Below are 26699 nucleotides of genomic sequence, written 5' to 3' on the forward strand. Positions count from 1 at the left end.
AGGCCTTCTTAAAGAGTCTACTCTTAGGACTAGTGTTTTGCATGCCCACAGGCAACTTGACAGGGGAAAATATATGTATACATGTAGAATATAAACCTGCTTTTTACTTTGGGAGATATATCAAGTCTCATCCATGAGAAAGAGAAAAATAGGAAAGAGTACGATTCATTAAAAAAAAAAAATCTATAGCACTTATCTGTGTCAGGCTCTATTCTCAGTGCTGTACTTATATTGTCATTAACCCTCTCAGCTAATAATTAATTGCATATTATCAGTAGTTCAGGATACATGAGCTCTGACTTTATTCAATATCAGAATCAGCCAACTTTTGCCCATATTAAAATTATATTTTTGCTTGTCCAGCCTTATTTTGTTTAAGGTCCTAATTTCTCAGATGGTAACAAATCCATTCTTTTACATTCCAGGCCTTTTGTAAACAATATTAAAACTGGAAAAGACTCAGATTAGAGTGTTTGTGTTTATAGCGTGTTACTCTAGCTGTTCTAAGTGGTAATTTTTGTTGTGGTGGTGGGAGATGGGTGAGGGGGAGTTTTCCAGAAAGTTCTGGTGACTACAGTTTTCCTGTTCTGCTACATCTCCAGTGAAGCTTTACTGCTCCTTATATGGTACACAAAGTAGCTCCCTGTCTTCTAAGCCCCTCTGCTTAGCTCTGGTACACAGATTGCTGCTCAAGCAACAAGCATCTAAAATATGACTTCTAAAGACTCATTAGAAATCTGAGGCAGTGTTTGGTTTCTATTATGGAGAAGCAATTTAAATAAAAGTTATTCTTCCAAGGTAGGTCTCATCAGTGTGTACTGTGACCACCTGGCAAAAGCAGCTTGTGCTTGAGAGAACTAACCTATTCCAAGAATACCACAGTGTTCTTTCTTGAACTGCTTTCCTATTCTAAAAGATGTATTTTTTACATGTTCAGATTAAATTATACTAAAGGTGATTAAAAGTTAAATAACAACATCAGGATTCTTATGTCAAATGAATGATGTCTCTAGTACCAAATATGGACGTTTAAAGGTGTGGATAAGGTGGCACCAGATCCTAAGTGGAGTTTTGGCTGAGAAATAGAGACTGAAAGTCTAGGGACTTTTCAGTTTTGAATTATGGGCTAATTAGTGACTAATGGACTCATGTAAAGACATAGATAAAAGAAAATTTTCTGTTACTTTGATTAATTTTTCTTAATTGTATTCTGTCTCCTAAGAGAACTATTTTTGAGATTTAAGTATGGAAGAACAGCTTCTTATCCAAGTCTGATACAACAGAATTTAAATACTTTAAATATGTGAGTTACTTAATATTGTAATGATTAATAGTTATAAAAGGAGATTGACAGTGTGGCTTTGTGGGTTTTAAAAAAATCTTTTGTGGGTATTTTTCTCCCTGACCCCACTCAGCATCCTCTCTGGTGTATAGGGAAGGAAGCCACTCTTTTTTCCCTGGGTCTGTGCTGTAGAGGAAATCAGGATGGATGGTGTCTTTGATTTATGTCTTTAAATGTCCTTCCTCTGATTATTCCATAGGTCCACAGGAAAAGAGTTTGCCCTAAAGATTATAGACAAAGCCAAATGTTGTGGAAAGGTACAGTATACATAACTGTTTTGTAAAAGAAACTGAAAAAACTTAGAGATGTCTTCTGCGGTGAAGGAATTTAAGTGGTGATTTGACAAGATCATAATAGGAATAGTCTGCTGATAGTAGCAGGGGAAACCTTGTCAAGCTTTTTTTTTTCCCTGCCATTTTTCAGAAACCTTAATCCTAAAACAGTAAATTGATTTGATCTTTGTCCTAACCATTGAAAAATACAAGTTCTCCTCTCTCGGAGATGTCTATATCAAAACCCAGCAACACACAAAAGGTGCCTCAAGAACTGTGAGGGTTCTGAGACTTTTCAGACTAAGAAATTAGCCTTCCAGCTTTGTAGATGTGGCAGAAGACACAAGATTCCTAGGTCAGAGACAAAAACTATTACTGGTGCCATAGCAGAAAGCAGGAGCTCCATGCTTGCACTGGTTCCCCTTAACTCCCAAAGCCCACAGAAGTGATGCAGAGGGGCCCAGCTGGATGCTGTCCACACAGTGGGTTTGTGTCACAGTGGAGGACCCCCAAGCTTAGGAACCCCCCAATCTTATGAGGGGGCCACTAGCATCCTACTCAGCCTCTGCCCCAGTGGAGAGCATTATTTTTATTATCATGGTCAGGAAACAAATTGGCCCTCCACCCCTGGGGGAGACCCTGTCTCTGTGTTCCAAGGGTGTTTGCTATACAGACATACTTGGAAAGATAGTTTGTAACTAAAGCTGATGTGGGATGTGCAGAAACACCATGGATTGTCTCCCCAAATGGATGAACTGTTTTCTCTGTCCTACTCTGAAGATGGGACTGGGAAAAAAATCAAATGATGGACTGTTGCTAGATTACTGCCATTTCAACTATGTTTGAAAGGATAAATATTCTACAATAGTGATGACAAAGACCTTTTTAGATTCCTTTCTGGTAAGTAGCATAGCAGTTAAGAGAGCAGGCTCTAGGGCCTTCCCTAGAAGGTGGCGCAGTGGTTAAGAGTCCGCCTGCCAATGCAGGGGACACGGGTTCGAACCCTGGTCTGGGAAAATCCCACATGCCGTGGAGCAGCTAAGCCCGTGCGCCACAACTACTGAGCCGGCACTCTAGAGCCCGCAAGCCACAACTACTGAAGCCTACGTGCCTAGATCCCATGCTCCGCAACAAGAGAAGCCACTGCAATGAGAAGCCCGCGCACCGCAATGAAGAGTAGCCCCCGCTCGCCGCAATTAAAGAAAGCCCATGCACAGCAACGAAGACCCAACACAGCCAAAAATAAATAAATAAATAAATAAATACATTGAAAAAAAGAGAGAGAAGGCTCTAGAACTCATGGTCCAACTCTGAGCCCCTCACGCTTGTGGTGCTGAGCAGCTGAAGTATGGCCAGTCTGAACTGAAATGTACTCTCAGTGTAAAACACAACAGATTTTGAAGACTTAATGCTAAAAGAAGAATGTAAGATACTTCATTAATATCTTTTGTATTTGATTACATGTTGAAATGATAGTATCTTGGATATATTGGGTTAAATAAGTAATACATTTTACCTGCTTTTTATATTTTTTAACATGGCTACTAGAAAACTTAAATTTACATATGTGGATCACATTTCTATTGAACAGTACTACTCTAGAGCCAGATTGTATAAAGTTTAATCCTGGCTCTGCCTCTTTTTGCTGTATGGCCTTGGAGAAATTAGTTAACCCCTCTGTGCCTCTGTTTCTTCCTATAAAATGCAGTTGTTAATAATATCGAAGGCATAGGTTATTGTGAATTAATTGAATTAAGGCATAGAAAACATGTAGAAAAGTATCAGTATGTAACAAGAATTTAACACATGTTAACTGTTAATATTATTAATATGCCAGAGGAATTCAGAAGCTATAGCTAGGCGGATTTGATGTGATAGTAGTGGTTTTATATTTATGGAACTCCTAAAACTATTCTTCATCAGACATTTACAAAATTGTGTATTTTTAACAGGAAACTTAAAATATTATAATACAGGGCTTCCCTGGTGGCGCAGTGGTTGAGAATCTGCCTGCCAATGCAGGGGACACGGGTTCGAGCCCTGGTCTGGGAAGATCGCACATGCCACGGAGCAACTAGGCCCGTGAGCCACAACTACTGAGCCTGCGTGTCTGGAGCCTGTGCTCCGCAATAAGAGAGGCCGCGACAGTGAGAGGCCCGCGCACCGCAATGAAGAGTGGCCCCCGCTTGCCACAACTAGAGAAAGCCCTCGCGCAGAAACGAAGACCCAACACAGCCAAAAATAAATAAATAAATTAATTAATTAATTAATTTAAAAAATACATATATATTGTGATACAGTGTTAGAAGAGTCTTCTCAGAGACCCAGAGTGGAAAATCCAATAGACAAATTTGTCATACACTTTTTTTTTTTTAAACACTACATTGTGACAGCCAATGAAGCAGAGTCTGTGCAAAATGCCCCCCTTTTCTTTGAATAAGGTTTTTCTAAATGTAATTTTCTTTAAATAATTCTGTGTTTTCAGTTATTGTGCTAACAATTTTATTACATTTTCAGCTGCAAAGCCTGTCTCCATATGTAAGTAGGTGTTGCTCTTTGTATCTGATATTGTGTGATTTAAGCAGAATGTGTCATAATTTTGGGAGCCAAGTTCTAAACAACTGTATTAAAGTATGTTTTCAAAAAAGTTTAAAAATAACTGCTCTGGTAAGGATATTGTTTACATGATTAAAATTTAAGCAGCTGTCTCAGTAGTTGAAAAAAAATCTTTATGCAAAAAAATTCAGTCTGGTACACTAAGTGTTGAGGCAAATGAAGAGGTCACTTCAAACATTTGGATCTTATTTTTCCTTGTTATTGAATGTCATTTTATTTTTATAATTCATGATCATATACTTATTTCCATTCTTATATTTTGCTTATTTGAACAATTATTTCCACATTGACTATATAAAATTATAAGGTTAAAACTTTAAAAAAAAAATTGAAGGATAGTTGACTTACAATATTGTGTTAGTTTCAGGTGTACAGCAAAGTGGTTCAGTAATTTTTTCAGATTATATTTCATTATAGGTTATTATAGGATATTGAATATAATTCCCTGTGCTATACAGTAAGTCCTTGTTACTTATCTATTTTATGTAAAGTAGTTTGTATCTGTTAATCCCATACTTGTTTTGTTCTAAATAGGTAGATTTTTCCACTAAATTTTATATTTAGGAAAAAAATGGGTATAGAGAATTTGCTTTTTTAAAACAAAATCTAAGGGGAGGTATTCAGCCACTCTTCAGGGGCATCGTTCGTTACCTCTGCCTTGTGGGTTGTATACAGAAAAGTAATAATGCTGAAAATAATATCTGCCATTTATCAAAATGTATTATCTATCCAAAATGTATTATCTATCCATTTATCAAAATGTATTATCTATCCAGGCTTGGACATATAGGAATTTTGCACATTATCTTTAATGACTTGCAAAACAGATGTACTGGTTTTAGAGATAAAGAAATAGAAATTCAAATTAAATAGCTTCCCAAAAGTCACACAGGATCAGAACAGTGATTGGACCTTTGGGCTAGTTGGTTGCACAGACAGTCTACACTGGCCAATCTACCATGATCCCTCTCCAAGTTCAATTTATGCATTTGTTCCTATAATAAGAACCTGGGAAAAATTCTTAACCTCTGGTTTTCTGTTTGCTTTTCTGTAATGTACAAGATTGATTCACTTGTTTACCTAACATTTGATGTTTGTGCAAGATACTGTGCTAGGAATAAGGTAATTTAACATTAATACCAGTTCTGTAAAAGTGTTATGGGAGTTCAGGGTAGCACATGAGAGAGAAGTAGGTGCTCAGTGGAGATGCCTTAGAGCAAGAAGCATTCGAGCTGGATTTGAGCAGTAGGTACGGCTTGAGTAGGCAGTAATGACAGAAGAGCTTTTGAGGTGGCCAGCGCAGACTGAGTAGAGGCCCAGAAGATGGAAAGCATGTTGGGTTCTTCCAAGTAGGAGGTTTTCTTTTTCTTTTTTAAAAATATTTATTTATTTATTATTTATTTATTTTGGCTCTGCTGGGTCTTTGTTGCGGCACGCGGGATATTCATTGCAGCATGCGGACTCTTAGTTGCAGCATACAAACTCTTAGTTGCGGCATGCGTGCAGGATCTAGTTCCCTGACCAGGGATCGAACCCGGGCCCCCTGCACTGGGAGTGCGGGTCACTGGACTACCAGGAAAGTCCCTCAATAGGAGATTTTCTTAAATTGATTTATAATGTTGTGTTAGTTTCTGGTTTACAGCAAAGAGATTCAGTTATACATATGTATTTTTTTTCATATTCTTTTTCATTATAGGTTATTACAAGATATTGAATATACAGTAGTTCCCTGTGCTATATAGTAGGACCTGGTTGTTTATCTACTGGGTTGGCCAAAAAGTTCATTCAGTTACTGAATATGTTGTTCAATAAAGTTCTTCGTGAAAATGAAAAATGTGTCTTTTATTTTTACTTTAAACCAAGCAAACTTTCTGGCCAACCCAGTATTTTATATGTAGTAGCTTGTATCTGTTAATCCCAAACTCCTAATTTATCCCTCCGCCACCCCTTTTCCCCTTTGGTAACCATAAGTTTGTTTTCTATATCTGCGAGTCTGTTTCTGTTTTGTAGATAAGTTCATTTGTGTCATATTTTAGATTCCACATATAAGTGATATCATATGATATTTGTCTTTTTCTGTCTGACTTACTTCACTTAGTATGATAATCTCTAGGTCCATGCATGTTGCTGCAAATGGCATTATTTCATTCTTTTTATGGCTGAGTAATATTCCATTGTATATATGTACCACATTTTCTTTATCCATTCATTTTTTGATGGACGTTTAGGTTCCTTCCATGTCTTGGCTATTGTATATAGTGCTGCTATGAACACTGGGCTGCATTATCTTTTCAAATTAGAGTTTTCTCTGGATATATGCCCAGGAGTAGGATTGCTGGATCATACGGTAACTCTATTTTTAGATTTTTAAGGAACCTCCATACTGTTCTCCGTAGTAGCTGCACCAATTTAAATTCCCACCAACAGTGTATGACGGTTCCCTTTTCTTGACACTCTCTCCAGCATTTATTATTTGTAGACTTTTTAATGATGGCCATTCTGACTGGTGTGAAGTGATACCTGAATGTAGTTTTGATTTGCATTTCTCTGATAATTAGTGATGTTGAGCATCTCCTCATGTACCTATTGGCCATCTGTATGTCTTCTTTGGAGAAATGTCTGTTTAGGTCTTCTGCCCATGTTTTGATTGGGTTGTTTGTTATTTTGTTATTGAGTTGTATGAGCTGTTTATATATTTTGGAAATTAAACCCTTATTGGTTGCATCGTTTTTGCAGATATTTTTTCCCAGTCCGTAGGTTGTCTTTTTGTTTAGTTTATGGTTTCCTTTGCTGTGCAAAAGCTTATAAGTTTAATCAGGTCCCATTTGTTTATTTTTGCTTTTATTTCTATTGCCTTGGGAGACTGACCTAAGAAAACATTGCTATTATTAATGTCAGAGAATGTTTTGCCTGTGTTCTCTTCTGGGAGTTTTATGGTGTCCTGTCTTATATTTAAGTCTTTAAGCCATTTTGAGTTTATTTTTGTGTATGGTGTGAAGGAGTGTTGTAACTTTATTGATTTACATGCCACGTAGGAGATTTTTGCAAGATCTACCTTGGGGCCAAATTTAAGGAGGCTTTTGAGAAGGCTATGGTGTTTGTAAATTTAAGAATTCTTCCAAGTTTGATATTCTAAATAATATTCATTCTAAATATTTATTGAATTCCCATAGTGTATGAAGCCCTGAGCTTTCTGTTGTGGTGCTTAGAAGTGGTCCTTCCTTCTCTTCTCAGAGTTCTGCATTCATTATCTACATGCTATGGGTCCAGGCAGGACATAAATCCAAATGTATATTGTATTAGTTTCCTGAGGCTGTTGGAATAAATTACCACAAACTTAGTGGCTTACAACGGAAATTTATTTTCTCACAGTTCTGGCAGCTAAAAGTCTGAAATGCACACTCCCTCTGGAAGCTTTAGGGGAGAATCTGTACCTTGATTCTAAGTAGCTTCTGGTGGCTGACAGTATTCCTTGGCTTGTGGCCACATCACTCCAAACCCTGCCTCCGTCTTCACCTCCCTCTCTTCTGTGTGTCTGTTTTTCCTCTTTTGTCTGTGAAGTCTCCTTCTGCCTCTGTCTCATAAAGACACTTGTGACGGCACCCAGATAATCCACTGTTATCTCTTCGTTGCAGTATCTTTAATCACATCTCCAAAGACATTTTTTCAAATACAGTAATATTAACAAGTTCCAGGCATTAAGACTTGGTAACTTTGTGTGGCCGTTATTCAACCAACCACACTCATCTACCGCAGAAATTACATGTAGCGATCTGAGCATCTCATCTCTCTCGCTGCGTGATCCTCAGCAGTACTCACCCCACAATATAGATACCAGCTGTAAAGCCACTGTTGACCGAGAGCAGCGCATGATGTGTTTATGTCTTCCGCTTTCTTGAGCACTTCAGAATGAACTGTGCTAGTTGCTGGAGGCCGAGGTAAACAGAAAGCTCCGGGACAGCAGGGTGAGGGCTGTGGTTGGAGCAGAGCACAGGGGCACTGAGAACAAATTCGAGGGGCTCCTAACCCAGTCACAGTTGAGCAGGGGAGGCCACCTGGAGGAGGTGAGGTCTCATGTGGTGCTGAGGGGTAAATAGGAGTTCACCAAGAAGTGGGGAAAGAGAGCTCCAGACAAAACCGCCTGTGCAAGTGCCTGGAGGTCTAGATAAGAGATTGGCAAAAGGGATAAAATGGGAATGGATGTATCCCGAGGCTATTGAGAAGGCAGACCTGGCAGGGATCGGTGATTGATTAGCTGTGCAGGAGGATGCAGGAAGGAGGGTCCTGGTGGAATTCCTGTCTGCTCTGGGCAGCCAGGTTCATTCAGTGAGACAAAGGACACAGGAGGGAAGGATCGGAGACAAGATGATTCGTTTGGTTTGAGAGAGCTGTATATTCCGCGAATCTGTTTCTCCCTGGCTGTCTCTCTCTCTCTCTTTTGTCAGTTAAAAACCACCCTGGCCAAGGATAGGGCGGTATCCTTTGCCAAGTGAGCAGTTTTCTTTGTCATTTACTCTCACATACAAAACCGTGGAACACCGCCATGAAATGATTCATGTGTAAATTATTTGGAGTTAGAATCATGAATCACTTAACATAAATAATGGTAGATGACTGAATAATGCAAGTTCAGTGCAGTTCAAGACAAAAGTGATGTTCACGTTGTATTTAGAAATATTTCCCTGGAAAATGTAACCTAGAGAGCATTTTTATATATTAGAAACAAAGATTACATACGGGTTGCATAAGAAATAGGAAGATAACGTTTGTAAAGATTTTTGTGCACTGTTTTGTTTTGCTTCTGAGGATGGTTTACGTTAAAAAGTGGATTGTTCCTTCAAAGACATATTTACATGCATCGTCAGAGGTTGGGAAACAAAGGCTAATGGCTCCCACATCCCAACAAAAACCTTCACTATGTGCATAGAATACTAGCCATTGTTGAGTAGCATACAGTAAGCCGAGATAATAAATAATGGTGGAGAAAATGTTGCAATATTCACTTAATGTTTGAAATGTAACACTGCCCAGAGGCCCTGGGAGAAGTTCCACAATGCGTCTCAGAAGACTCTCTGTTGTGCCTTTTAATGAAAAAGATAACTTTGGGGAGGTGTAGTCTCCGTATGTGGTAGACTCCTTATTTTAGCTCCAATTTGAGAGAATTCTTGGGGTACTGGTGATGGGGATTATTTTACATATGTCACTCAAAATTAGCATCACAGACAGAACCCCTGAAGAGAGGTAAATTTATAGACTCTCCCAACCTGGGGGAAATGGGGAGGAGGGAGGAGAACTGACATGATAGTTCCACTTAGCTTAAAAATCAAACACCCATTTTACTACCACGTCGTCCCGGCTTCACACAGAGTGAAATAAACTCGTTTGGTTGCCTTTACATATTCACAAAGGTACATCCACCTCTGCTTGTTACTGTGATTTAGGACATGGTTGGCACAGATGAGCCAAAGGCTTCTAAACAAGTGTACAAATGTGGAGGGTTTGCTGCATCTTTCCTTTGTCTCTGTGGCCGCGAGGAGTTGGCTGCACAGCTGCTTCCCTTGGGAGGGACCAGGGCTCTGTGGCTGCCTAGTGCTGCTGCCCTGTGGGACGGGAACCAGGTGGGGGGCCCTGTGGCCTTCCAGCTGTGGTTGGCTAGGTGCTGAGAACCACTGTTCTTCCCTGTCGGCTGACTCCAAAGCCAGTCTCAGTCTTCCCAGCCCTGCTCATTAATGGGCATAGATTCTCTTCCTGTACAAAGCCTGGTGTGGTTCTGCCTTGACTCCCAAGTCGGTGTGAAACGACCTCTAGATCCTATCTTTTCAAGGAATGAAATAGTTTCAGCTTTGCAGCTATCATTTTGAAAAATTCCAACTTTGACTAAAGCCTCCCCCTTTGAAAGGTGATATTGTGCAGTACAAAAAATGTGCGCTGGGATGTCAGGGCCCTAGGTGTGCATCCCCCCTCCAAGGACTGTTCTAAGGATAAGCGTTAAGACATTACACAAGTACCTTGCACAGCGACTGACAGATAGTGACTAGATTCCTAGATCATGTTGGTTCTTTTCTTTCCCCCCACTTCCGTTCAGCATTTGCACTGTCATTTTCCAGCATTTACCGAGTGACTACCTGGACAAACACAGTGCATTCAATGCTCGAGAAACACCGCCCACCACGAGCAGGAGCCAGCAACAGATTTTCTCTGAATGTTAGTTATTCATCTGTTATAATTCATGCTTCCACCTATTGTCGAAAAGTATTTGAGATGGCTTTGAGTAAAAATACATGTATACGTGGATGCATGAAGATGAGAGGAACCATAAATTGTATCCTGAACTAGAGATAAGATAATTATCTTACTACTGCAGCAGAACACTAAATTTAGTTGAAATTCATGAGACCAAAGGAGGCAAAAGGGGCGGTAAGAGGGAAGCATGCACACACACACACACACACACGAACATATAATATGAATATATGCATATATGTGTATTGAATATTTAGGTAGCAACTGATAGCTCTTATAAGGTACATTTTATAAAAGCTATATTTGAAAACCTAGAGTGTGTAATAGGGCAATTAGCAATTTTTACAGAGCATTTCCTAAATTCTAAACAATTCATTATTACAGTTAATGAGGATTAACAAATATGACATTGCTGAGAGAGTTTAATGTCTCATAATAAAATAGACCAATTGTTGTTCATGATTCACGGGTTGGTGTATTGAAAATAATAATGCCGTGAGTAAACGTTTTGCTACAGTGCTGATCCCAACTGCATTACTCACCAGGACTGATAATCAGGTGGTATTTTCAGAGAAGTGATTAGAGTTAAAATGAGAATAGTGGTCCCCATGGTACTATATGTTTCCTGATTTCTGAAATACAAGATGATAAGGAACATCCATCTGGTGAATGATTTCACACCCAATCATAGAAGAAGAAAGTTTCTTTTTCATGAATTTCAACATGAAATTCAAATTCATATTGGTAATAGTTTAAAAACTAAAAATGTTTGTAATGCTAGAAGTTGTATCCCATAAGCATGCCAAATTTCCTTATATGCCTAGTCTTTATTTCTGAGTGTATACTGAAAGGGAAAAGTGATTCCAGCTGAACTGCAAAGCACAGTGTGGCATACACAAGCTTTCGTAGCATCACAACCTCTTAAGGTGTTAGAAATAAAGAAGAGACAGGAAAGAGTGTATTTTATGTGCCAGGTAGCATGCCGAGCCTTTTGAGGGATGCATTTTTTTTTAAAATAAATTTATTTATTTTATTTTTGGCTGTGTTGGGTCTTTGTTGCTGCATGCAGGCTTTCTCTAGTTGCGGTGAGCGGGAGCTACTCTTCTTTGCGGTGTGCGGGCTTCTCATTGCGGCGGCTTCTCTTGTTGCAGAGCACGGGCTCTAGGTGCGCGAGCTTCAGTAGTTGTGGCACGCAGGCTCAGTAGTTGTGGCACGTGGGCTCAGTAGTTGTGGCGCATGGGCTTAGTTGCTCCGCGGCATGTGGGATCTTCCCGGACCAGGGCTCAAACCCGTGTCCCCTGCATTGGCAGGTGGATTCCTAACCACTGCGCCACCAGGGAAGTCCTCAAGGGATGTATTGAAGGATGTCTTTCTGTTAGTTACAATGAGGTGTCACGCTGACTTGTCCTGTCCCTAGGGACACCAGCTGGGCCAGGGTGTGGTTTGTCTCTGTTCCTTCAGTGTCAGATCTACAGCGTGTGTTGTCCTCCAGAACACAGGGATAGAGCAGAGGGTTCTGTAATTTCTGATCTACCTCTCTAAACCCTTTTTGACAGGAGCATCTGATTGAGAACGAAGTGTCGATACTGCGCAGAGTGAAACATCCAAATATCATCATGCTGGTTGAGGAGATGGAAACAGCTACTGAGCTTTTTCTGGTGATGGAATTGGTCAAAGTAAGAGGATGGAGAGATTTCAAGAGAATTCATTGATGACAAATCCCAAGACTTACAATATTCTTGAAGGACCTAATTGGAAAAGTGTTTTGCTACCTTGAAACTTTCATTATTTATAATCATCAGTTTTAGTGGCACTTGTGTCATTTTTTTCATCTACTCCAGGCTGATGAGCTTTCTTTGTTACCTTCATAGGACTGCCACTGTTGATGTTTTGTTTTGTTTTTTACAAATATTTATTTATTCGGTTGCATTGGGTCTTAGTTATGGCAGATGGGCTCCTTAGTTGCGACATGCAGGCGCCTTAGTTGTGGCATGCAAACTCTTAGTTGCGGCATGCATGTGGGATCTAGTTCCCGGACCAGGGATCGAACCTGGGCCTCCTGCATTGAGAGGGCAGAGTCTTAACCACTGTGCCACCAGGGAAGTCCCCACTGTCGATGTTTTGATATGTTCTTTTATGTGTCCTTTAGGGTGGAGATCTCTTTGATGCAATTACTTCTTCAACCAAGTACACTGAGAGAGATGGCAGTGCCATGGTGTACAACCTGGCCAACGCCCTCAGGTACCTCCACGCCCTCAGCATTGTGCACAGAGACATCAAGCCAGAGAACCTCTTGGTACGTCATCTCTGCCTTTTCTGTTCCAACTCAGGCCTCTCTCCCTTTAAAGTGACAGTAGTTGCATGCAAACAATCGTATGCAGACTATGACATTTTAAAGTCTATACCAACCCTGCAGATACGGGGCTGAGAGAATTTAAATCTAGAAAATCAGCCTGACTCAAGTCAATGACCATAAAATGTTAATGGATTTCTTGAATTGATCTGCACTTCTGCATTTACTGTTTACCAGACATTAGAAAACATATTTTCATTTACGATTTGATGGATGGTGCTAACTGAAGAAAGGTGAGCAGGAAAATTATTTTATGAGGCAAAAGTTCTGAAGAATAAATTGGAGACAGAAACAGAATTAGAGGCTTGTAGGAACCAGCAGTAGAACACGAGGGTTCGTTTCTATGCAGGACAGAACTTTGGAAATAATCTAGTCCATTCATTTCAGCTCTACAGATATGGAAATTGAGACCCAGAGATGCTAACTTTTCTTGTTTAAAAGTCTCATTTGTCCCGTTGTTCTACAGATGAAAGTCTTATTCTAATATGCACTCAGCTTCATAATCTGGTTCCAATTTACCTTTCCAGCCTCTTCTCCTGTTACTCTCTTCCCTACCCATCTGACAGCATGGCACTCACCTTCAAGCCATATTTAACTCACCTCATGGTGGCCTTCAAACCAAACACTGCTAATGGGGACAGTCCTCGTGTCTACATTGTAGAGAAATTTTAGAGAAGGCGATCTGGGGGTTCTGCACACACACATCCCCCAATCCCACACACACAAGGCTCTTGGCTTCTCTGTTTCCACCTTTCAGGGCTGAGCATCACCATCATCATCGTTACTGCTTGGCAGGTGAGCCTGTCTGAGTCTCCCATATCGTGTGCCTCCAGACACAGGCTTCCCCGGGTCCAGGAGTTGCTGAAGACTTGACTTCCTCAGCAGCATTACACCTCATTGTTGGTGTCCACACTGGTCTCTGTTTGCAGCATCCTCTCCCCCAGCAACGTGGCAAACACGTTCATCTTGTAAGATACTGAGCAAGGCATGTCTTCTTGATATCACCCCAGGCTCCCTGGGCAGAGTCAGTCATGGCCACCTCTGATTTTTGCTGCACTTGCCGTGGTGCAGTGATTTTATTGTTTACTTGTCTGTTGTCTTCTCTAGGTCATAAGCACTAATGGGGCAAGGTCTGTGTTTCGGTTACTTTATATCCCCAGGGCCGAGGAAGCACACGGTGGACGTGGGGTAGACGGCTGGTGACTGACCGCCGTGGTCACCTAGGTCGCCAGCAGCTGGCCCTCAAACACAAGTCTCCACAGCCTGGTTCATACGCCCAACACGCAAATAACAACTGAATGGGCTAGGCTTTGGGGCCGTCCTGGGGCTTTCTGCTAATCCGGGGTATCCGGTTCCCCTTTTGGTTAATACCATGTGATAATTTCCGAGTGTCCACTTAAAAGTATGTGAGGTTTTTTTTCTTACTGTCTCCTGCCTTGAGGGAATATGTTTCATTTCTGTTTGTTCCTATTAGGAAAGTAAACACCCCTGCTCTGTAAAACAAGGTGTGCTATGTGAACTCTAAGGAGGAATGGAGGCCGCGGTAAGCCAGGCCCCCGGGTGGGCGTGGGGTTCCCTCCTCTCGACGGGCTGCTCCTCCCCCGTGAGGCTGCGGTCTGGGCTGGCCCCGCCCCCACTGACGGAGCTTGGCCGGGGCTCCACATGCAGAGGGGACGAGGCTTCCCCCGGCCGAGCCAGACACAGTGCCGAGGTGTTCACGAGGACGCCCCTGCTCTCCGCAGCCCACGTCACCGCAGTGGCCGCTGTGACTGACGTCCTCTGAGAGCACGGGGCCACAGGGCCCGAGGACCAGTGGTTACCGCAGTGCCCGCGCCGCCTGGCTCTGACTGCGGGGGCCCAGCCAGCGAGGAGGGTGGCGGAGGGTGCCCGTTTCCCAGCTCACTGATAACGTTCTCACCCCGTTTCCCCTCTTTTCCACTCACAGTTCCTTACTGTGTGCAAAATCTCAGAATCCCACCCCTCACCCTCTTCTGCTGTTACGCATCAAGGGAAGATAGCAGCTGGAGACATCAGTCCCCGTTAGGATCAGTCTCAGACGGTAGGCAGGAGATTGGAATCGAGTGCCTCGTCTGCCTCACCTGCCCCACCTGGATGAGTGTCCGCCCCGCTCTGAGACCTGCTCCAACCCCTCTGTGCTGCCCAAAGGGGAGAGAAGGGAGATGATAAAACTGATGTCGGGATGAGGCTGATGTGTGACATGAAAGGGCCGTGGGGTCAGGCTTTGGAGACCCTGAGCTGCGCATATCTAAGTAGAATATGTGCCTGCCGTTGGAAACCTAACCGAACCCCTCAGCTGATCCTAGATAGAGTCAGCAGGTTGGTGTGGAAAAGTGCCATCAAGGCACTAAAAGGAAATAGGCAGAGGGACTGTCAACCTCTTGCTACTCTAAAAGAGAATTGGGTCTTTAAACTCCAGAGCATTCAGACATCTGATTTGCATCCCCTCCTCTGGCAGCGGTGTCATAATTTAAACCCCTGCCAGCAGAGATGTATGGGTCACCGTGTCAGAGAGCACAGGGGTGGCCATTAATGCCGTGAGTTACAGCCTGGCGGTGCCCTGTCAGAGTTAACTATGAGAGACCAGTGATAAATTCCGCGTTTCCAGGAGTTCTGGGGGCAGGGGAGAGAAGAGGGTTGGTTTCTCATATTTGAAGTCCTTCTAAATCATGATGCTGACATTTTATTTAGAGAGCTTGTGGCATTCACTTTGTATGTGGGATCTGCATTTCTCACATATTTCAGTTTTGCATTCTGAGAGCAACTTGTGACAGCGTCTCTCAGCTTGTGGTGGGCCCTTTGAGCAGCGCAGGGCTGGAGTTCTCACAGGGGTGGTGGTTCAGATCTCACCGAGAGTCTGCAGGCCGTGCAGGCTTTTAGACACAGGAGGGTGCGGTGGACGGCAGTGGTCTTGTTTGGAGCCCCCCTTGGCTGCCTGCTCGTAACTTGAGTTTTCTGAGCCTCAGTTTCCTCATCTGTAAATTGGAGCAAAAGTTCTCTTCCTAATTGTTCAGCGGGGTGACTATAGAAGTGCAGTGAGACAGCGTTCAGGAAAATATTGGAATCTCCCAAGTCCTGCGAGGATGCGCATTACTGGGGAGAACTGAACTCTCTGCCAGAACAGAAGGCCTTTGGAGTCCCTGTGCATTTAGCCACCTCTTTCTTAAAACCAGTCTCTTAAAGCCATGTGTGTGTGTCCGTGTCAGTTTCTTAAAGCAATGTCATAAATTTTTTAAAAAAAATTTTTGGCTGCATTGGGTCTTCGTTGCTGCACGTGGGCTTTCTCTAGTTGCGGCGAGCGGGGCTACTCTTCGTTGCGGTGCGCGGGCTTCTCATTGCAGTGGCTTCTCTTGCTGCGGAGTGCGGGCTTCAGTAGTTGTGCTCGTGGGCTCTAGAGCACAGGCTCATTAGTTGTGGTGCATGGGCTTAGTTGCTCTGCAGCATGTGGGATCTTCCTGGACCAGGGGTTGAACCCGTGTCCCCTCCGTTGGCAGGCGGATTCTTAACCACTGCACCACCAGGGAAGTCCCAGCAATGTCATAAATGTGTGTGTGTGTATGTGTAGATTTATAGATGTATATATATATATTTTTTTTTTTTTTCCTGCTTTGAAGAGAATCTCCAGCTAAGATTTGAAATTTACTTACATTCTCTTCCACATATTTGCCTTTGTGTCTAGCATTGGGGAGAGATGAATCATATAAAATATTATTATTTCAGGCTTGTCTGCCCCTTATGACACTTCCCTTTTGATGTTTAGCCAAGGAGTACCACTTGCCCAAACATAATTCAACGATTATAGACTGTTCAGTCCCTTTCTATTTATACTCCTGCATCTGACTCTGAATTCCTTATAGGGGATGTGAAAAACGGGACTTCTGGGACTTCTGAGTATCTGACAACACTTAAATACCCCTAGGCATCCCTAAATTGAATGTCTAAAGTAAACACTATTTTAAAAAAATGTACCTAATGAGTGTATTTTAAAGTTGTAAAAACAAAATGACATTAACAAAACTTTTTTTTTTACTCTCATGATAGAGACATTTAGAATTATAATGTTGGTTATAATGTTCTTATCACTGCAATTACTCAGGGAATTTCTAAAGTCTGGGTTTCAGTAAATGCATCATAAATTCTAACTGTAATTCAGATTGTTCTTGTTAATGTTTATATTAAACATAATGGATGGAAAGTCGTCCTAAGACTAAGCATGACTAAGAACCTGGTTTCTGTTGCTTTAGGCTGAATCATTAGTAGCTTTGAATATGTTTCTGCTGAGTTGTGGGCTGACTCAGAATGATAAATATCTGTGAGGGACTCCAAATCCTCACCATTAGTGCTGTGAAACTTGTAAGTCATAAAGATGCATGCTGGGCATGGGTATTTAGTACATCAACATGGAAGCAGTTATTAAAATACTAAGGTGAAAAATACTCCTCTTAAACTGCTGAGAACATCACAGGCGAGGAAGGTATTTCAGTGTCATCCTTAAAAAATGCCTATTAAGATGGTGGGGTCATTGGCATGAGGAAGGCCGGAGGTTCTTGATGTCTTTTTATTGAGGAGTTTATAAATCACCCCCCTCATTAAGTATCAGACTAATGGATGATGTTGTAAACATGCTTATCTTGAAAAAACATAATTTGCTAAATTTTTCACTTCCTTTAGTAAGTAGTGGTTTAGGTGAAAATCTGATTCAGTTCATGGTAGAATACAAGGAAACACAAACAAAATATGTTTAAAATGTAAAAGTAGAGGAAAGATACGACATGAGTACAGGTTAGGTTTTTGTAGTTATCCTCTGAAATTTGAGTGTTTTCAGAATGGACGTCCAAGAGGCAAATGGACAGCTTGTTAAAGATCCCACAGTCAAATCTCAGTTATGTTCTCACACACACTCATTTGCTTCTAAAACCATCCATTTAAAATGTAACTTCTGGACTTTTATCCCATAAGGAAAGTTTGCTTATATATAAAATTAATTTTTTCTGAATTATGGAACCAGCACATGTTCATTGTAAACATTTTGGAAACTACTGAAAAGTATAAAGAAGAAAATTAAAGTAACCTGTAATGCTACCACCTAGAGATAAACTTAACATTTTGGGGTGTTACAGTATGTATATAATTTTGAATATTTTAAAAATTTTATGTAATATAGTAAATATTTCCCATGATTAATATTTACTTGAAATGTGCTTATTAGTGACTGTATAATATTTCATTGTAGGGATTTACCATGATTTATTAAGTCATTACCCTGTTGGCCATTTATGTTGCTTCCAGTTTTTAAAAACAGATGAATTCTGAGATTGGCATTCTTGTGCGTAACCTTTCGGTCCATCTCTGTTGCCTTAGAGCAGGTTCTTAGAAGTAGATTTACAGGATCAAAGGTTATAAAGGATATTAAGAAATTTACGTATGGTTGCAGTGCTTTCTAGAAAAGTTGTTACATGTTCACCAGCTTTGTTAAACCTTTTCCAAGATGATGATTTACCTGATCTAATCAGCCAGTCCTTCTAGGAAAGGAAGGAACATTCATTAAGTCCTGATCTGTACTTCATCTCATTTCATCCTCACACCAACCCCGTAAGCCAAGGACCCGTGTCCTCCCATTTCACAGATGAAGGATCCTGCCCAGGGCGAGTGAGAGACCTTCAAAGGTCACATCACCAGAAAATGGGTAGAGTGGTTGGTTATGTAAGCTCAGGCTGTCTGATCCCCAAAGTCATTTTCTTTCTAAATTTCCAGGGTTCTCCCCTATGTAATATTTATATTCATCATTGTCTAGAGAACAAGTCCTAATTTTATGTTCTAAACTAAACATGCAAGTTGGAGAGCACCTAGCGCTTCAGTGGACACTTCATAAACATTTCTGAGGCTCTCACATCCCCCCTCCCCCCCCAGCGCTCGGGAAACACACAACAGAAGTCTTAGAGGGCTCTCGAGCCAACCAGGTAAGCAACCACCTACACCCCTCAGCAGGCAAGCGTGTTCATTATACTCCTAGGTAAGGAACTTTTGCAAAGGTAGAAATATTGTCTTTTTCCTATTTCGCACAATCAAAATCACATGCAAAATCTCTAAAAAGAAAAATTGGAGCTTTAAAAAGCAACAAAGATAAACCATGGTGTTAATATCACAAGGAGAGATTTCTTTTGATTTGTTAGTAAATGTATCTGTGTCCTTTCTGCCTAATTCCAAAGGCCCCCCCCCCCACCTTTCAATCACTGAGAAAAAAAAAACAAAAAAAAAAACTTCTGATTATTGGCTGGTTTCTGTTCCAGGTGTGTGAATATCCTGATGGGACCAAGTCTTTGAAACTAGGAGACTTCGGGCTGGCCACTGTGGTAGAAGGCCCTTTATACACAGTCTGTGGCACCCCGACTTACGTGGCCCCAGAAATCATTGCTGAAACCGGGTATGCCTCCTGGGGGTTTGGGTTAGTGCTTTAACTTTGGGAAAGGGTATATTTTGCTGCTACTCTGCTATGTATTCACATGCCTCTTGGGAATGTGGAGGGCAGGAGAGACTGTTACCTGCACCATGATTTTGATCCCAGGAGCTTGAGTTTGTGCTTCTAGTTCCAAGAGCCCTAGGCCTGGACTTCTGTCCCAAGGCCAGTCTTGGAGTCCCCAAGATGGTGGTGAGGTTGGGAGAAGAGCAGACACCTTTTGTCCAAAGGGTAATTCATTCCCCTACGTGAAATGAGCAGCTTGGTACCGTAAGGTCTTTTTTCCCTAACAAACAAAGGCAAGTACTCCAGTAATGTGCAGGGTTCCTGGGAGTAGTATCACTGTTTCTGTCCTCCCACCCACTTTGTTTCCCCAGCTATGGCCTGAAGGTGGACATTTGGGCGGCTGGCGTGATCACGTACATACTGCTCTGTGGATTCCCACCCTTCCGAAGGTCAGTGGCTCTTTGAATGACAATATTTGAATTGTAAACCCTCTCCCTTTGATCAGGAAGCAGACATTCTACTCCTGGCAATCAGGACCAGAAACTGCTCAATAAAAATGTCAGTTAAAAATTATACAAACAGGGCTTCCCTGGTGGCGCAGTGGTTGAGAGTCTGCCTGCTAGTGCAGGGGACGCGGGTTCGAGCCCTGGTCTGGGAGGATCCCACGTGCCGCGGAGCGACTGGGCCTGTGGGCCACGGCTGCTGAGCCTGTGCATCTGGAGCTTGTGCTCCGCAGCGGGAGAGGCCGCGATAGTGAGAGGCCCGCACACCGCGATGAAGAGTGGCCCCCTCTTGCCGCAACTGGAGAGAGCCCTTGCACAGGGACGAGGACCCCACACAGCCAGGAATGAATGAATAAATAAATAAATAAATAATAAAAATAAAAAAAATAAAAAAAAAAAAAAAAAAAAAAAATTATACAAACATACCTTTCACTTTTTTATCTTAATTTACAACCTATTAATGTATATTCCTTGTCCACACTTTTGATGTGAGGCCAAGGCCTTTGCTTTGTGTTTGGTCCCCTGAGTTTCCTGTGGTCATTCTTCCATAAAACACACCCATAGTCCAATGTCTATGATTTCCATTCTCAGTCTTTTTCAAGAGGAATAGATTTAAAGATCCTTGCAAAGCAATCTGATCCTTCCAGGTAAGCCTTTTTCTAGTTCTTAAGAGTTTTCTCTTCTACTTAATTCGACAGCAATTTTTTGGGTTTTTTTAAAATAAATTTATTTATTTATTTATTTTTGGCTGCGTTGGGTCTTTGTTGCTGCACACATGCTTTCTCTAGTTGTTGAGAGCGGGGGCTACTCTTTGTTGCCGTGAGCGGGTTTCTTATTGCGGTGGCTTCTCTTGTTGCAGAGCACGGGCTCTAGGAGCACTGGCTCAGTAGTTGTGGCTCACGGGCTCTAGAGCGCAGGCTCAGTAGTTGTGGCGCAAGGACTTAGTTGCTCCGCGGCATGTGCGATCTTCCCGGACCAGGGCTCGAACCCGTGTCCCCTGCATTGGCAGGCAGATTCTTAACCACTGTGCCACCAGGGAAACCCCCTCAACAGCAGTTTTTTTGTTTGTTTTTTTTATTTTTTATTTTTTTTTTATTTTAAAGAACTGCATTTATCGTGTGTTTGCATTAGTTTCAGATATAATATTTCTGCAAATAACAAAGCCTTTTCTCCTTAACATAGTACATTATTATAAATCACACTAGAGCATGGTTTACCTTTTATCCAGACAAGCAAAATTAAAGGCCATGATATACTCCTATGAGAAATAGTGGTTCATAATAGTGTTATAGTGCAATCTGAGGAATAGACACCACCCCCATCACACTGAGAATCATTTTCATAGGGCATGTTAGTGATGACAGTCATTTATTCTCCTCCATACAGGCTTCTTGGAGATTTGACCCTCCATAACATGGGAAGGGACAGACCTTTATATCACATATTCCCCCAGCAAGTGTGCATTCGATGCTTGGACAGGGAAATTGACCCAGAGACTGTTAATGGCCACAGGAGCTAGATGTATAAGGTCATATAGCCACTGATGCCACCACTTAGGGGCATTCATTGTAGGCTATGTGTGTTTGATAAACAGGCAGGGAGCACAGAGAGAGAGATCATGTGGTTTTGGAAAGAGTGAGAGCTGGAGAAAGCGGCCATGGGCTCTGAGAGCTTCTGAGTTCTTAGTCCATTCCAGCTATGAAACTCAGTGATTTCTCCTGTCCTTGGATTCTGCAGTTTCCTTGGATTCGGTCTTCACTTAAACTTTCTCCATTGTGCCTTCAACAGCAGTTTTTAAACAACTCACTTTGCAAAGCATTTGACCTAGTTCTTGTAGAAACAGGGAATTCTTTCTTTTTAAATTTATTTTGTCCGTTCACATAATATTTAATTAAGTAGAATTACAAATACTTTTGGCATAAACAGAGCTGGGAACAGCAGATTGACCCTTGGTGACCCTGCACCTCACCTGGTGGCCACACGTGGTGTTGGGGTGACCCAGCAGTCCATGACCAGGGGGCGTGTGGGGCTTCGACACAGCATCTCTTTTGATCAGTTCTGTCTCCCTCTTTGGAGCAAATAAACACTTTGAAGCAGAAGTTCATTTAATGGTGCATGTTTGATTTTCCTCTGAGTTTTCTTGAATGCTCTTTTCCTTTTAATCCCTTCTTTGTTCATTTTACAACTATTTGTAGAGTAGCTCCTGTGGGCCAGGTTCTATTCTAAGTGCTGGGAATAGAGTGGTGAACAAAACATATTCTCTGAGGCCTTAGTGTTTACAGTGTAGTATTCGGTCAGGAAGTGAAAAATAAGTTTATTCCATCCCCCCCCACCCCGTATTTTATCGTGAAAGCTTTCAAACATACAGAAAAGTTGAAAGGTTTATCTTTTTAAAATGATCAATTTTTAATTGAGTTGAACAGGTTTTTTTTTTTGCTGACATTAAACACAAGAATGACAGAGATGTCAGTCTTTACTTTTGAGAGCCTTATGGTGCAGATACATCACAAGAATATTGATCAAGCAGAATAACTGAGCATGAGGTCATGCTAAGTTGGGGGCATGCTTAGTTGAGGGCTAGAAATCACAAAAGGTTTCGTGAAAGATATGACATTTGAGTGGAACCTTGTCCTTGTGGCATGGGTTAGGTTTCTGTAGGTGGAAAGTTCTTTCCATCTGGCCATCAGCATCATGGTTTTCCATCAAGATCATTGCTCAGGTGGGTTATACAGACTGTAGGATTACTGGACGTATCAGTTTTTGCTGAATAACAAACTTCCCCTAAAGGCAGGGGTATAAATCATTCTGTGGGTCCATTGAGCAGTTCTTCTGCTCTGGGCTGGCTCAGTGGGGGCATGAGGTCCAGTGTAGCCTCACTCATATGCCTGGTAGTTGGCTCAGTGTCAGCTGGGAAACAGATATGACTTGGCCATGTGCCTTTCAGCATCCTGTGGGCTAGCATGGGCTTCACATGATGGTGGATACAGGATATCCCAAAGCAGCCAGAGCACTTTCCAGGTCTCTGCTTGCCTCACATTTCTTGATTGATGTCCCGGTGACCAAACGAAATCAAATAGCTAAGCCTGGGGTAAATGTGGGAGAAGGTTAAGTGTGTACATAGAGGGAGGGGGATCATTTGTGGCTATTTTTACAGTCACACTGTGCCCTGGCTGGTTTCAGTGATGACTTGTTTTGGGAACTAGTCAAGTGCAGAGGGTAGTGGGTTTTGATAGCAAGTAATTCTAGGACCATTTACAGTAGAGTTTCCCTCCTTGGTTAACCCAAGTTGAGAGCCGTTGGAAAAGGGTATCAGGGATCAGTTGTAGAGGAATGTGTGCTCACAACACCCTCTAGTGTTGCCACTTGCCAGAGCAGCCTGGGAGTTTTTTCTTCGACTTTGCTTTTTACTTTTTAACAAAAGTGAGACTCAGATTGCACAATGTGTATCTATTGTGACTTGTTACCCAATGGACAGCAGCTTCTTTGCGGGATCTTGAGATAAGTCTGGCTAATCAAAAGCAGTAAAACTACATTCTGAAAGCTGCTGCCTCAGATGTTGTATTCAGAAGCTGGTCCTACAACTCTAGATAGCTTACTTCTGAAAATGTTTTCCCTCTTTCATACCATGTTGTGATGAAAGAGAATCTATTATGTTAAATACTAGTTACAGAAACATCTTCACAGCGTACAGAGACATTCTGGATAGATTTTATAACCTTCTATAATATAAAATATATTTACTTTTATGTATTGTATATATCATATATATATATATATATATATAGCAAATTATGGAAATGGTCCTTTAAAGAATGATAAATGACTATGGTATAAGACAGATTATCTACTTAAATTTGTACCTAAAATAAAGTCCTTCAAACAGATATCTCAAAATATTTGTTTTCTACAAAAGATGATTTTCACCCAAAGCTTTTTAATTAAAATTGTTCCTTGGAATTGACAGTTTCAGCTTCTTTCACTGTAGCATCTCTCATTCTTCTTTTAGGGTTTTCGGGCTTTAGTCTTGGGCTGACATATATTTTCCCTCCAGTCTTTTCAACACCAGATTCATTGTTACTGAGAAGGATGTTGGTTTTTCAGAGGCAACTAGAAGTTTAGTTATTGCCTAAGCAAGTCTGTTCTTAGGACCACTGACAACAATACTTGCCTGACTGTGCTGAGGTATTTGATGTTTCTTTTAAAGACACACACATACCCCCCTTGAAGTGAAATGTTTGCACATCATTTGTGAAATAGCTTACAACATTTTTTCAGGTTACCTCGTCCGACCTTTAATGACTTGGCATTGGAAAGAGTGTACACAGACTCTTTTGCTGTTTTCAAAGTTTTTCTTAATGGGCATTTTCATACTTACAGCACTGTACTATTTGAGAATTTAAAAGTGCCTGAACCATCTCAGCCAGATTGTAGAGTATAAATGTGTTAATAAATCCAGGGAAGATTTAATCAGAGAGGCTTTTATTATGTGACTACTGAGAAGGATAAATTCTCTTCAGCTCTGCTCTGGTGAGGGCAGCCCGAAACTCCCAAAGCTCTCGCGGTTCACAGCACGGGTCCTGAGGGTGCCATTCTAATTGCCAGGATCCTGGGGTTTTGTTGTTGACTTAGGCTGTTTTGCCAAGGACCTAAATCCTGCAGACACACCCCCAATGTTTTAGCTGTTTGTTAACAAAATAAAAGCCATAGATATTAACAGAACATAAGCTAGTCGAGATTCCAGAAAAATACCAAAAAGGAGATGAGTGCAGCCATAGAGAGGAATGGCTAAAAAGAACAAATTCTGGAAATGGGTGATTTTTTTCTATCTTCTTCTAACATTGTCTCCTGGGGTCCTCCAGTTTTCTAAAGGTTTCTGTAAAATCCCATTGTGTTCTTAGATGCATCCTTTACTCATTTTGAAGGAGAGTTGAGCTGAAGTAAATCAGTAGAGAAGTAACAGTGAAAAGAAAAGAAAATATTTAGACACCTAGAAGGAGTCTGTGCTCACCCAAAGAATATCACTTTTTAGGAGAGCGAGGTGGGTGGGGGCATCTTTTGCCTTGTCTGGTGATCTGGCCTGACTTGTGCTGCTCCGTGACTTTTGCTGCGTGACCCAGACGTCATGGACCCGCGGTGTCGATGCCGCTGGGCTTGGTTAGAGGTCATGAATGTTCACCGGCTCACAGACTCTGCTCTTTTTTCCTAGAACAGGAACGAGGCAGCCACCTCATCACACAGCCCCCAAATTTGTCGCTGGACACTGCCCGGAACGATCTATTTCTAGGGACACCACACTTGCCCTTGCAGACCCTGGAGGGCTGGTAGCATGAGCAGCCTGCTGTCCAGAAGGCTGGGCAGGGTCCCACGTGAGCACCCTGAGCAGTAAGTAGGCTGCAAGGGAGCCTGTCGGGAGCTCCAGGAGGACGGTCGCACCCTTGCCAAGTGAGACTGAACTTCGCTCCTGGATTTTGATCTTGACTCCAGCAGTGCATCCTGAGTTTTCTCCTAGGGCTTTGTGACGGCCTAGAAAGCCAATGACTGTGTTCTCACTCTGGCCATTGACGTGCCCACCAGGGGAAGGGGCTCTGTGGCTGTGGAGGTGCAGTTTTCTGGGAGGTAGGGGACGCCCAGCTTCCTGAATTTTTCCCAGCAGTGTTTCCATGGCGCCATCCATAAAAAGTCAAGTCATCATTTATCCTGTAGGCACCAGCTGTGTGTGCAGGTGCACCTTTCGGGGAGGGGGGCAGGTAGGCACAGGGTGGGGAGGTACGTTCACCCAGGGGTGGCGAGGTGGGTTTGCCTCAACCGTGCAGTTCTAGTTGATGTTCTTGGATGGGCTCTTTGTCTCGGACTGAGCTTCAATGAAAGGCAAGTTCCAAAGGGGAGCACATTGTGTCATGAATGTTTATCCAGATTCTGAACTCCTTATGATGTTTTCATATGTTGGCTGCTTCACTGATCTTTGGCTGTTTTCTTGGAAAAGTAGAAAGAGGAAGGACAAGGAGATCTGACTCAAATGTGCTGCTTCTCCCCTCTTACTACCACGAGAGATTGAGGGCAGGTGCTGAGCTTGGTTTTTGCTGAAATGAGGATTTACATCATTTGTGGATGCCATTTTTTTCTTGAGTCTTTTTTATCGTGGAAAAATATATGTAACATAAAATTTATCATTTAAACCATTTTTAAGTGCATAGTTTTAAGGGTTAGGTGGTATTAAGTACATTTACAATGTTGTGCAACCATCACTACCATCCATCTCCAGAACATCTTCATCTTTCCACATTGAAACCCTGTACCCACTAAACAAAGTTCTTGCATCTTTGTCTCTTCTCTCTTCCCGCCCCTGCTCCTCCCTCTCTCTCCCCCCTCCCCCCTCCCCCCTCCCTTTCTCCCCTTCTCTCTCCCGCCTTCCCCCTTTCCCTCACCCCTCTCCCTCACCCTCTCCCTCCCTCCCCCCCTCCCTCCCTCCCCCCTCTCCCTCACCCTCTCCCTCCCTCCCCATCTCTCCCCCTCCCTCTCTCCTCCTCTCTTTCCCTCCCCCCGTCCCTCCGCCCCCCATCTCTCCCCCCAACACACACCTCCCTCTTTCTCTGTGATTCCCAGGCCCATGGAAATGTTCTTCCGTTCTTTGTCTAAAAGGGAGCGTGTCATCTCAAATGCAGTTGAGCTATGAAATGCCCAAGCCAGAGAGACTGGACTCCTCCCCCCTCTTCCCATGAGCATTTTGTTAAAAACTGTATGGTGACTCTGACTCTTTCTCTGTTTCTCCATCACTGACTTAGTGAGAACAATCTCCAGGAAGATCTCTTCGACCAGATCTTGGCTGGGAAGCTAGAGTTTCCGGCCCCCTACTGGGACAACATCACGGACTCAGCCAAGGTACCTATCC

The 26699-nt window shown here is 42.3% G+C and overlaps 1 protein-coding gene across 1 annotated transcript in view; it reads left to right on the forward strand.

Moving 5' to 3' along the window:
- DCLK2 (doublecortin like kinase 2) overlaps positions 1–26699 on the forward strand; it is a 151172-nt gene that overhangs the window by 114981 nt on the left and 9492 nt on the right. The window contains 6 exon segments of the mRNA XM_036852031.1: positions 1542–1599; positions 12030–12149; positions 12623–12769; positions 19135–19268; positions 19679–19756; positions 26593–26689. Coding sequence (XP_036707926.1) covers positions 1542–1599; positions 12030–12149; positions 12623–12769; positions 19135–19268; positions 19679–19756; positions 26593–26689 — 634 coding nt within the window.

This window comes from Balaenoptera musculus, chromosome 5 (genome assembly GCF_009873245.2).
Source record: "Balaenoptera musculus isolate JJ_BM4_2016_0621 chromosome 5, mBalMus1.pri.v3, whole genome shotgun sequence".
Taxonomy (NCBI): Eukaryota; Metazoa; Chordata; class Mammalia; order Artiodactyla; family Balaenopteridae; genus Balaenoptera; species Balaenoptera musculus.